The sequence below is a fragment of the Microtus pennsylvanicus genome, chromosome X (genome assembly GCF_037038515.1).
Source record: "Microtus pennsylvanicus isolate mMicPen1 chromosome X, mMicPen1.hap1, whole genome shotgun sequence".
Taxonomy (NCBI): Eukaryota; Metazoa; Chordata; class Mammalia; order Rodentia; family Cricetidae; genus Microtus; species Microtus pennsylvanicus.
Genome location: NC_134601.1, coordinates 138,470,290 through 138,482,302, shown reverse-complemented (window position 1 = coordinate 138,482,302; position 12,013 = coordinate 138,470,290). Strand labels below are relative to the sequence as shown.

Here is a 12,013-nt window from a genome sequence, read left to right as displayed (position 1 = left end):
TGGTATTAAAAAAGTTTCCCAGGCTAGGGGTATAATTCAGCATCAGAGTACCTACTTATAGAAGACTCTGAATTCCAATCCCATCATTGCAAACACTAATTAATTCTAACTTTGGCTCTGGGAATCGTGCCTTTTCTGTGTAAACCATACTATTTCTTTTTGTATTTCACAAAACTTCTATGATATGTCTATAAATATTGCATTTTATTCTTATCTGAGTTAAGGAAAACTAAGACAAAGGTAAAATTCAAAACAGTAAATTTGAGTTACTTAGCAGATCAAGGAAAAGTTCTAAATTTGTAGGTAGAAAAGTGACTTATAAGAGTTTGTGGGAAATATACATGTACTTATTTTACTTTGGTACAGGTATTTCTTTGAACTAAGAAATGAAAACGCCTGTTAGTAAGAGCTTCCTCACATATATAGATGGAAGCTGAGAAAAAGTATAAAAGGTTGTATTGGTGCAGTCTTGAAAGGGTAAGAAGCCAGGATTAATTTAAAAAGGGGAATTTCATCTCCTTAGTCAGAGAAGTCTTCACGTTACCATAGATCACATCCATCCATTCATTCATCCTTCACTCTAATTGTCTTTTGTTCCTACCTAATGAAGTATGTTGTATGTTTATTTTGCAGATCTAAAGCGGGAAGCCAGTATCTGTCATATGCTGAAGCATCCACACATTGTAGAGTTGTTGGAGACATATAGTTCAGATGGAATGCTTTACATGGTTTTTGAATTGTGAGTGTATATTTTCTTGCTTGAGTAACGTTTTAAGTGATGCTGATTGTAACAAAGCTAACCTTTCTCTTCAAGTTTAGCAATAATCGTGGACTCGTCTGTTTCAAGAGACCTAAAGTCACAGGTGAAAAATGACTTTCTTGTTTAAGGTTTCAGTGGCAAAGGAAACAAAGGCTAGGCACATCAGCTAGTCATTTTTCAGCACATTTCAGAGAAGAGGCTCCGAAATGAAGAATTTAAAGGGATAACACACCCAAAGTGTTCAGTTTGCATCTTAGTGAAGAAGAGGGAGGATGAGAATGGAGAATTCCATGTAGGAGTCTCCCTGGCAATTCAAAATGTGTAATAACATACTTAAGTTTCTTTTGATGTAATCATATTCCTATATAAAAGGAAACTTCACAAGTAACAGTTTCTTGATTTTAATATACTAACTGCCTCACTTGTTTCTCACATAATTTTACTTAAAATGGAGCAGTGTGAGCCAAGTACAACTAAATAGTCTGTAGATGCCTAAATAAATGCTCAAAGAGATTATAGAAAGCTTTAAGGGATGGCATTATACAATATTTTGTCTTTAACCTTACTCTGTTCAAAATTAACCCATGACTTTGATTAGGAAAATAGAAAAAGGACGATATACTAGCTTCAATTGTCAAGACACCAAAATCAGATTATGCATTGCTTCATAACACATTACTCCAAAATTTAGTGGCTCTTAAGCAACACCCTTGAATTAACCTCACTCTGTGCATCAGGAATGAGGCCAAACTTAGCCAAATCCTCTGGCTCTAGATCTCTCACAAGATGGCTCTGGACCTTGCCGATACCCTGGATGTTAGCAATCATGTACTGAGGGACTCATTTCCTAAGAGCTATTGGCCTGAGGCATCCCTTGGTCCCATGTCACATGGACCTCTTCGTAGACTAGCATGGCTACTGACTTTGACAGAGCAAGCAACAAGGGTAGAGATCGGTCTTACAACTTGATCTCAAATGTTGTGCATCATCTCTTCTGCCATAATTTATAAGCTAGAAATGATTCATTAGATCCAGCTCACATACCAGGACCTACATAGCAAGAAATAGGAGTTTCTGGGAGTCATTTCACAAGTTGCCCCCCACAGAAAGCTAACTAATTCATTGCCTATCTAGATAGAAATTTGTATCCAAAGAACTAAACAAAGAAAGTAAAATTGAAGACAAGTTCAGCTACATAAGTGCAAGATCGGTGTGAATTTAATTGTGACTATTTACTTGGAAAAGATATAAATGTTTTGATTAATTGTTTGCAACAGCTTAGAAATCCTAAGTGGAATCTTAGGCTACGTTAATTAGAAAGTATATAGAATTCAAACAAAGCCATACTCCTACCTTACACACTCTTCTTTCTTCCTAGAGTGTCCATAGTAAAGACACTGGCTGGGAGATGTGCTGGAATTGAGAGCTAGGCCTGCTATAAGTTGATATATAAAAACAAGCAAGAGACGTGGCTCAGAGGTTAAGAGCACTGACTGCTTTTGGAGAGAACCTGGGTTAGATTCCCAGCACCCACATGATAGCTCACAATCATGCAACTCCAGTTGCAGAAGATCCATTGCCCTTTTCTGACCTCTGTATGCACCAGACATGTACATGGTATACAGACATACATGCAAGCAAAGCACCATACACATAAAAATGAAATTTTAAAGTATTTTATTTTAAGAATATTACTTTCAGCACCTCTAATATTCTTTTAAATATATTTCCTTCACAACAGTATAGCTACACTTTAGGAAATGTCTACTCTATGACCTACGCAGCAAAATAGATCCTTTCTGTCAAATTACAGAGCCCAGTCAGACTTGCTTTCTGACAAAGAAAAAAATCTGACTTATTTTTTTTTATAAAAGTAAAATAAGCATCCTGATGAGATTCATGTAACTATTGATTTCAAATTCTAAATTGATGAAGCTGTCCCGTGAACTCATTTTCTAGATAAAAGGTGGCGCCTCCTTTCCTTCTCTGAGGCCTCAGAGGAGGTGCACCTTCATCTGCAGGAGCATTGCATTTCCCAACTACCTTTGAAGGTAGACAGGCTTTTGGGGCTAGGGGATCAGTTGCTCTTTTGAGATGGCTGATTGTAGATCCCAAGATATGAAAGGGAAACTAACAGATCATAGCATTTGTTTTCAAGCAGACCGGGTGATAGTAAATGAGGAGATGGAAACTGATAGCTTTAAAACATCCCATGTCTGGAGCCCAGCAGTATGGCTCCAACAGATAACAGCTCTTGCTGGATTGCGTAGGCCTGATCAGCTGAGTTAAATTCCCCAAACAGAATAGGCCGGAGTACACAGTGCAGCAGAAACAAGGGAAAGCCTGCCCTCACATAGTGGAAGGTGAGAAGCAGCTCTTGAAAGCTGGCCTCTGACTTCTGCATGCACACTGTAGTGCTCACGAATGATAATAAGTCTATTTCACGTGTTCCTTGGAAAGATTTTGAGCATTTCTAGACATATGTGAATCCAACATGAAGTGCCCTGGAATGAAAGAGCTCTTAAAGACATTGGAGTCATAGCTATCCAAGAATATATTGATTTTCTTATTCTAAGAGTCCACCATAGGGAGAACACGATCAGTCTCTTCAGTTCTTTGAGAGTATGTGCTTCTTCACTGTGGCCCTACAGGCCACCACTAGAATCTACAAATGACAGATTTGACGTTAAGTAAGGAAGAGTCTCTAATGATAAGATTTAGTCCAGGAATAAAGCTGCTGTCTTACAGGGCACACTTACCTCCTCATACTCAAGGAGCTGGATCCATCCAAGAAGCCTGAAGGTAGGGTTTTACTTTGAGACTACAGAGGGCCTCTGACATCCCATTCAATTTTTAAGATTATAATTCTTTTTAAATCACTTTTCTGGTTCAATTTTGTTCTTCACTCAAGAACTCTGTCTCTGCCCATATTTTATTTTGAGAAAACTAAAAGCAGTTTTAATCGTGTACTATAATGTAACAAGCACAGAAAGCAAAATATTAAAAAAAGATCTAACTTTTGGCAGTCATGCTGCTTGTCTGAAGGGGTCCTGACATAATGGTGTAGTCGAGAGAAGATGCTTTTTGTTGCTGGAAAATCTGGATTTTGGCATCTTAGTGTTGAGGTGATCCTTATGAGATTTCTGTTCTGATTAAAATAATTCAGTGGCAGTGACTGAAAATTAACATTCGCCACTGGCCGAATCCTGATGTTAGCCTAAATTAACATTCGCCACTGGCCGAATCCTGATGTTAGCCTAAATTAACATTCGCCACTGGCCTAATCCTGATGTTAGCCTAAATTAACATTCGCCACTGGCCTAATCCTGATGTTAGCCTAAATTCATAGAGCATGGTTATTTTCTTTTTTCACCTTTTATTTTGGAAAATTCCAAATAAAAAGGGAGAGTAATATTGTGAAGGGCGTCACTGAGCTTCAACCATTTGTTGCTCCCTAGACAGGCTATCCTTTCCTGTTATCATTGGCCCCTGGAGATTGCTAAAGCAGTGCCATTTCCCCTAGAAAAACTCCTGTTTTAAATGATAATACAATTATCATGCCTGACAAAATCACCAATAATTACTTAATATCATATCATATTCACTTGACTTTCAGTTGTTTCTAATTGAACATGAATCTTAAATGACAGCTATCTAAATTTAGAACTTTTTTATGAGCTCTAGGGATCTGAAAGTAGATTATAAATTCATAGCTAAAATAACAGTGATTCCTTTAAAAGGCCAGAGCCAAAATGGAAATATAAAACTCTTCTTTTCTATCATTATTTTATAAATGAACCTTCACAGCGATCTCTGCCCGAGTTTTGTACCTCTTGATCTCTTGGTTTCAAACCAAAAAAACAGAAACAGATTGTGGTCCTATGTCTCAAAGACTAATGCCAGTACATTTGTGTGTGCCGCCACCTACTGGCAAAAAGAGAGAATGCATCTCCAGCTGCAGTGTGGATTAAGCTACTCTAGAATTTGTTCCATATTCCCGGCAATAAATGTAATTTCCCCTGGTATTCAAAGGCTCATTGCTTAAGTTATGAGGGATCTGGATCATTTTCACAGTTTTATAATGTTACGTCTAGACAGGGAAGGGGGAAACAAATGAAATTAGGCCAATTGGTTTTCTTGTTTCATGGCTTCTTGGAAGCTCTTATGAGGGAGGTAAGGCTGGACTGAACAACATATTTGGATTACCAGCACATTTTTAAATTGGGTATCCGTATCTGCCTTTGGTGCAGTCTGTGTGTCACCAATACTCTTTTTCTTAATTGCTCTTATGAAATCATATGGCATAACTATGTTGCCCGAGTATTAGAAAATCCTAGGAAATAGGTATACACATAATTACAAATAGTTTCTAAATATAAAGCATACTTAAATACAGATTCACAGAACCAGAGTTGAATTGGCAAAGATTTAAAGCATTAGATTTCAAAACATAGAAAATCCTTTGCATCCCACCTTTAATCCCAGCACTCAAGAGGTCGAGAGGCAGAGGCAGAGGCAGGCCAATCTATGAGTTGGTATCCAGCCTGGAATACAGAGTGAGTTCCAGGGCACCCAAGGATACACAGAATAACCCTGTCTTGTTGATGGAGACTGCTCATTTGTTTCTAGCCCCCCACACCCAAAATAATCACACAGAAACTATATTATTTGCAGTGCTCTTTGGCCAATAGTTTAAGCATAGTTTTAGCTAGCTCTTACATCTTAAATTAACCCATTTCTATTTTATATTTTACCACAAGGCTCATGGTTTACTGGCAAAGTTCTGGCATGTCAGTCTTCTGTGGCAGCTACATGGCATCTCTCTGATGCCTCTTCTTTTCTCCCAGCATTTACTCTAGCTTTCCCACCTACCACTATTCTGCCCTATCACAGGCCAAAGCAGCTTTTTTACTCATTAACCAATAAAAGCAATACATATACAAAAGGACTTCCCACACCATTTCCCCTTTTCTGTTCAAATAAAAAGGAAGGTTTTAACTTTAACACAGTAAAATTATATATAACAAAACGTGTGACAAGCAAGAATTGCATTTACAATATTTATGTCTACTTTATCTTTTATCATAACTAAGGAAAACTATAGTTATAACTATCTTTTCTTTAAGTCCATCAAAGACCCCAGAAGGATATAATATTGCCTGAGTTAACAGGAAGTACATTGTAAGCAACTTTCAAAACTCTAGAATTTGACAGAGACATCTCACTGCCTAGACAGCCACCCAAAGTTCTTCTTTAACACTGGAGCATCCAATTTTTAGCCTACAGGTCTATAGTATCTGGCAGACTTTTCCATGAATCACTGTCTATCTAAAATATATCTCTGTACATCTAAAAAAACCTAACATGACTACACTTGATTGTTATAGATGACTATCTATTAGCCTGTATTTTTAATTATACATTACAATTTTAAATGAGCTGCACAAGCACAGTACCTTAATCAAGAGCAGAAATGTGTGTGTGTATAACAAAATTGACCTTAAAATTTGTATCAATAAACAAAGATTCATATCAATGCAAAGTAAACAATATTTGGGAATTTGGACATAGTTTTCTCCAAACTGCTTCTTGCTTTTTGTTGGACAAAGTAATTTTAGAGGTTTATGGAGACCTTTGAGGGGGTGGTCTTGTTCCATTGAACTACATTAGTCTTGAAGGAATCTACAGGTTCTCATCCTCTGTGGAAACAAGAGCAGAACCTCTTTTCTAAAGCAAGGAAGGGCAGGAGGGGAGAGAGATAGAGAATTAGAATAGATAAATCCTGAAAGAGGAGAGGAAGAGAGAGAGAGAGAGAGAGAGAATTCTCCACTGTGAATATGTTTTATTACCATTGGTTAATCAGGGCATAATATAGTCAGGCAAGAAATCCATACAGAGATATAGAGAGAAAGAAGGCAGAGCCCAGGAGATGCCTTGTAGCCACCAAGAAGCAAGAGGTAACAAACCACAAGCCTTGTGGTAAAATATGAAATATTAAACTAAAGCCAGAGTTTACAAGAGAAAATCCTATTCAGAATATCTTAGTGAAGCACATATCCAGGTCCATCCTTGGAGTCAGTTTGAACAGATGCAGATCTTTATGGAACCAGGTGAGCAGAGTGGCCTTTAAAGCAAGCCTAATGCTTAGTGATTATATTATCATCTTGCCACCACCAGCAGTCAGACTGTTAGACAAGTGTATAGTGCCATTGCTTTGGGATTATTCTTCAATTTGAACCTGGCTGCAGTAATTTGCCAAACCTGTTTTAAAATATAGATTTAGTTTTGAAGATAAGGCTGAGTTGTGTTTCCCCTCCAAAAAAATTAAATATTTGTTTCTCAGTAGTACATTCAAGATTGTTTTTAGTAGTGTCTGGTACTTGAGTTAAGCTGTAAATCCTAAATTGGCTGGCTAAGGAATTTTAATTACCTTATTATAGAATGATTACATATACCACAGGGAGAATTTCACAGTAATTAAATATGGATTTAAAACACATCTGACATGAAAACAATAGTTTTTTATCTTTTAAAATAACATTCTCAGTTTGTATTTTTGAAGCTTATAAAGGAGATAATAGGTTGGAACTGCTTTTTTTACTTTAATTTTTGTCTGATATGGATGCATGGGGAAGGGAGTATTTGTGAAATTCGTTAAACTAAGTGGAACTAATTATTACTTGCCAGCAAAGTTGTGACAAGCATTTTAAGCTCAAAATGCCTCTGTCTCCTATCTCACAACAAAAATCTGGCCTGTAGTGTCTTAATTTATTTCAAAAATCTATTTGTATTTTAAATAGCCTTCTCTACTATATCAGACTTTTATTCTTATGTATGAGGATACAAATTACTATCCGTGCAACACACTAACGTTTTTCAAGCTCACTACATCAAAATGTTCAGTCGATCTTAGTTCTAAATACTAGCTCATGGTCCCCAAGACTATTCTCAAGTTGATGGTTTACTTAAAAGACTCAAAGGGTACAGTGTGTGATGACATCCACAGCTATGAGTTGTTGCAGCAGGAGGAAATGGTGCATAGGGCCCAGCTTCCAATGGTCTTCTCCAGCAATCTATTATGAAATGCTGCAAGCTAGTGAATCTCATTAGAGACTTAGTGCCCAGAGGTTTTATTGAGGGCTGGCTGCATAGCTGTCTTATGCCTGGCACTGCTAGCTTCCAGGCCCCAGAACTGAAGGAGATTTTCAGCATTAACTGATGTTTGCACAGTTTAGATGCAGGGAGCCGCTCTTTTCAGTTAATGGGATAAGGACTTACTGGGGTTCAAGACCTTGGATGCCTGCCATCAGAGCCAACACTGGAAACAGGCCTGTCAGACCTTTCTCAGGATCTGCCGTGCTAATCCTGAGCAAACTAAAACAGAGAGAACTAGATGGTAGATTTCTGAGTTGATTAACTCGCTCCACAAACCAAATGTAATTGCTTATGAAGATAATTATAAGCTTTAGGTTTGAGATTGTTTTTAACTTTTAAGTGTAATTATGGTATCATTTTAATATGTGGCAGAAAAAATTTTAGGTGGCTAAATTTTTGAAACAAATTGTTGATTGAGATTTTATGGTGTAGTATAAATTTTAAGCTTTGAAGTTGTACTTGAAAGTAAATTATATTCTGATAACAGAGAAACATATCTGAAGTTGTCACTCTAGTAATTTTTACACAGCATATTAAATCTGATCTTCAATTCCAATAAAATAATTTTAATTAATTATATGCCTATACAATAAATCAATTCAATTTTTCTGGTATTTAAAAGTACAATAAATTTTTTTAATTATAAATAACTTAACATATAATATATTTATAATATACCTACTCTGTTGCAATTGACAAATGATTGGAAATTATAATGCCACAAATAGTGCTACTCACAAAACTTAATCAGCAGAGATTTTGGAACATTTCCTTTTATATACCTAATTGTGTTTCCTGGGGGTTTTTTTCTAGTTAATGGTCTTAAGCATTTCTTTTTGACATTGTTTTTTTTTAAAATAGTGTCTTAGGACTGCAATAAGGTACCTAGATGAGTGCATGTGCATAATCTAATTTGATAATGCCCATATCTATTAGAACTAATGCTGTATCTAATATACCTTTTAGTATAATATTTTATTATTATTTTATTGTTGTATATGCATCAGTGTTTGCCCTGAGTGAGTGTCTGGTGCCTGTGGAGGCCATCAGATAGATCCCCTGGAACTGGAGTTCCAGATAGTTGTGAGCTGCCTTGTCAGTTCTGGGACTCAAACCCCAGTCCTCCAGAATTGCTCTTAACTGCTGAGCCATTTCCAGTTTCTAAGAAATATGTTTATTAAATCCTTGAGCACTTCAGTAACCCATTGAGTCCAGATTGTGCTGTCTATATATTCAGAATGTGAGGCAATCCACTGCAGCACGGTCAACCTATCAGGGGCCCTACTCTTAAAGAAAATTGAGTGTCCCCCTCTCAGCAGCCTTCAACTGTCAGTAACTGTTCCTCAGCTAGGAATAGGTGCTTATAAGTTCCTTCCGCCTCCTTGCCGAATGTTGACTGACTTGATCCTAAACAAATCGTATGCAGGCAGCCACAGCTGCTGTAAGTTCATGAGTCTTACCATGTCCAGAAGACACTGTTTAGCCCCAGTCCTCCCTGACCTTTGGCTCTTACAATCTTTTTGTCCCCTTTTCCACTATGGTTTTTAAGTCTTGCAGGTGGATGTATGATATAGATGTTCCATTTATGGCTAAGCACACCACAGGCACTTAACAATAAATATTCTTGTATACAATTACCTAAACGGAATTACTATATAAACAGTATATGAGTTTTAACAAAATAATATCCATAGATTTAAGTTAATGCATGCATAATATTTAGAATAATGCATATGCGTAAACACACACTCTAAGGTTACTGTAAAGGAACATTCACAAAAATACAACACAAGTTGAGAAATAAAAATAGTTACTAGCACTTTCATAGCCTTTAATATGTTTGTAATTTTGTGCTCCTATAGCTATATCTCCAAATAAGTGTCCTTGAATAATATAACTCAGTATGAATTATTTTTATGAGTCACATATATTTTAGATCTATAAGACCCATCCCGGTTGCTTTGTGCATCTATTCCTTTTTATCACTATGTAGTATTGTAATGAACAAATTTTCACTATTCATTTTAAAGTTAATGAGTATTTGGGGCTTTCTAGATTTATTTATTTTGAAGAGTGTTTTCTAAACAGTCTTATACATGCACTATGATGCACTTAAGTACACATTACTGAAGGTGTTTGTTTATGAGTTGTAGAAGTTCCTTGGTAGAATTTTTGGAGTCATTTATGTAATCTATCATATCATCAGCAAGTAGTGAGAGTTTGACTTCTTCTTTTCCAATTTGTATCTCCTTGATCTCCTTCTGGTGTCTTATTGCTCTAGCTAGGACCTCAAGAACTATTTCGAGTAGATATGGAGAGAGTGGACAACCTTGTTCATATATACATTTTTTAGAGTAGCATTGTTCAACTTCAGTTTTTCTAGAAAATAGCAATCCATTTTCTAAAGTGTATGTATAAACTCATCGCCCATCAGTGGATCCGGGGTCTCTAGGGTGATCTTTCCTGGAACTGCCTTCATTTCAGCCTGTTGTCGGTCCTTACTAAGCAGCGCTCCCTTTTTATCCTCAGTTATCTATTCCTGTCTGTATATTCCTTCTGATACTTAGTGCTGCCAGAATTTTTTTTGTCAATTGGTATGTATTAGGATTCCATAGTAGTTTTTCTTCATTGTTCTTTATAATTGCCACTTGGAGTCCTCTCCCTTTTTTAATGTTCTTTTTAATGAAAAGGAAGTTAGTAGTTTTTTTTTCAGGTTTTTCTAAAAAGTAGTTTAATTTATGGATTATATTTTGCTTTCTCCCTCATTATTTTATTTTATTTTCTAATTAATTTATTTATTTGTTAAAGATTTCTGCCTCCTCCCCGCCAAAAAATACATATAGTCATCCTCCTGAATATTAACCTTCATCAGGCGATGAAAGGAGACAGAGACAGAGACCCATATTGGAGCACTGGACAGAAATCTCAAGGTCCAAATCAGGAGCAGAAGGAGAGAGAGCACGAGCAAGGAACTCAGGACCACGAGGGGTGCATCCACACACTGAGACAATGGGGATGTTCTATCGGGAACTCACCAAGGCCAGCTGGCCTGGGTCTGAAAAAGCATGGGATAAAACCGGACTCTCTGAACATAGCAGACAATGAGGACTACTGAGAACTCAAGAACAATAGCACTGGGTTCTGATCCTACTGCACGTACTGGCTTTGTGGGAGCCTAGGCAGTCTGGAAGTTAGTAGTTTTAATATAATGTAATATTAGCATTTTGTGCCTTAAGTTTAAGAACCATTTACCAATCCTGAGAAAATATTTTCTCCTATATTTTATCATCAATCTGGAATTGGTTTGAGATATGAAGTAAAATAGCAGCCCAATTTCATGTCTTTCAATATGGAGATTCAGTTGTCGCAGCACAGTTATTAAAGAGCCAGCTATGCAGTACAGCCTTTACTATAAATCAAGCATCTGCATATGAGTGATTTTTTTTCCGGGCTCAGTTTATATCCCTTGGCTTGCTTGCCTGACATTGTGCCAGGAGTGTGTTCTGGAAACTTGTGGAGCAGGTCCTTCTACCTGTGTTCCTCTTCAGGCATGTTTGGAAGACACAATTGTCTATGCATTTTCCAAAAACATTTTAGAATGCAGCTATCATTGTGCACCAGGAAAAAACGTAGAAGGAGTTTTGACATTAATGTTTATATTCGATCTTTATAACAATTTGAGAATAATTCACCTGATAACAATATTAATATTTAATCTTCTAATTCATTAATATCGTATGTAGCTTCCCACTTAGCTCTTTGAAAGTTTCAGTGAACTTTGATGCTTTTCTAGGGAGACCATATGCATCTGTGTTAGATGTATTATTTTAAATCTAACACATGTTAGATTACATCTGTATAATTAATTATAATTAATATAGATGTTATCTATATTAATTAATTTTTGTTGGATTTGTTCATATCTATTTGCTTTTAAGGGTGGGTGAGCCTTTCTCATTGTCCCCTCTTTCCCTTCTTCCTCATACTAACTATCTCCATTTCCATTCAGCAGACTTTCATTGCAGTCATTAATTAATAGAATCATTTGGACTTTCTTAATATATGATTTGTTTTATTCCATTCTAATTCTGTTTTTAA

The 12,013-nt window shown here is 36.5% G+C and overlaps 1 protein-coding gene across 22 annotated transcripts in view; it reads left to right on the top strand.

Annotated features, from left to right (window-relative positions):
* Positions 1–12,013, top strand: part of Cask (calcium/calmodulin dependent serine protein kinase) — a 337,725-nt gene that overhangs the window by 130,319 nt on the left and 195,393 nt on the right. For all 22 annotated transcript variants that reach the window (XM_075958471.1, XM_075958466.1, XM_075958473.1 and 19 more), the window contains exon 3: positions 634–739. In XM_075958471.1, the coding sequence (XP_075814586.1) occupies positions 634–739 (106 nt within the window). The remainder of the gene's footprint in view (positions 1–633; positions 740–12,013) is intronic.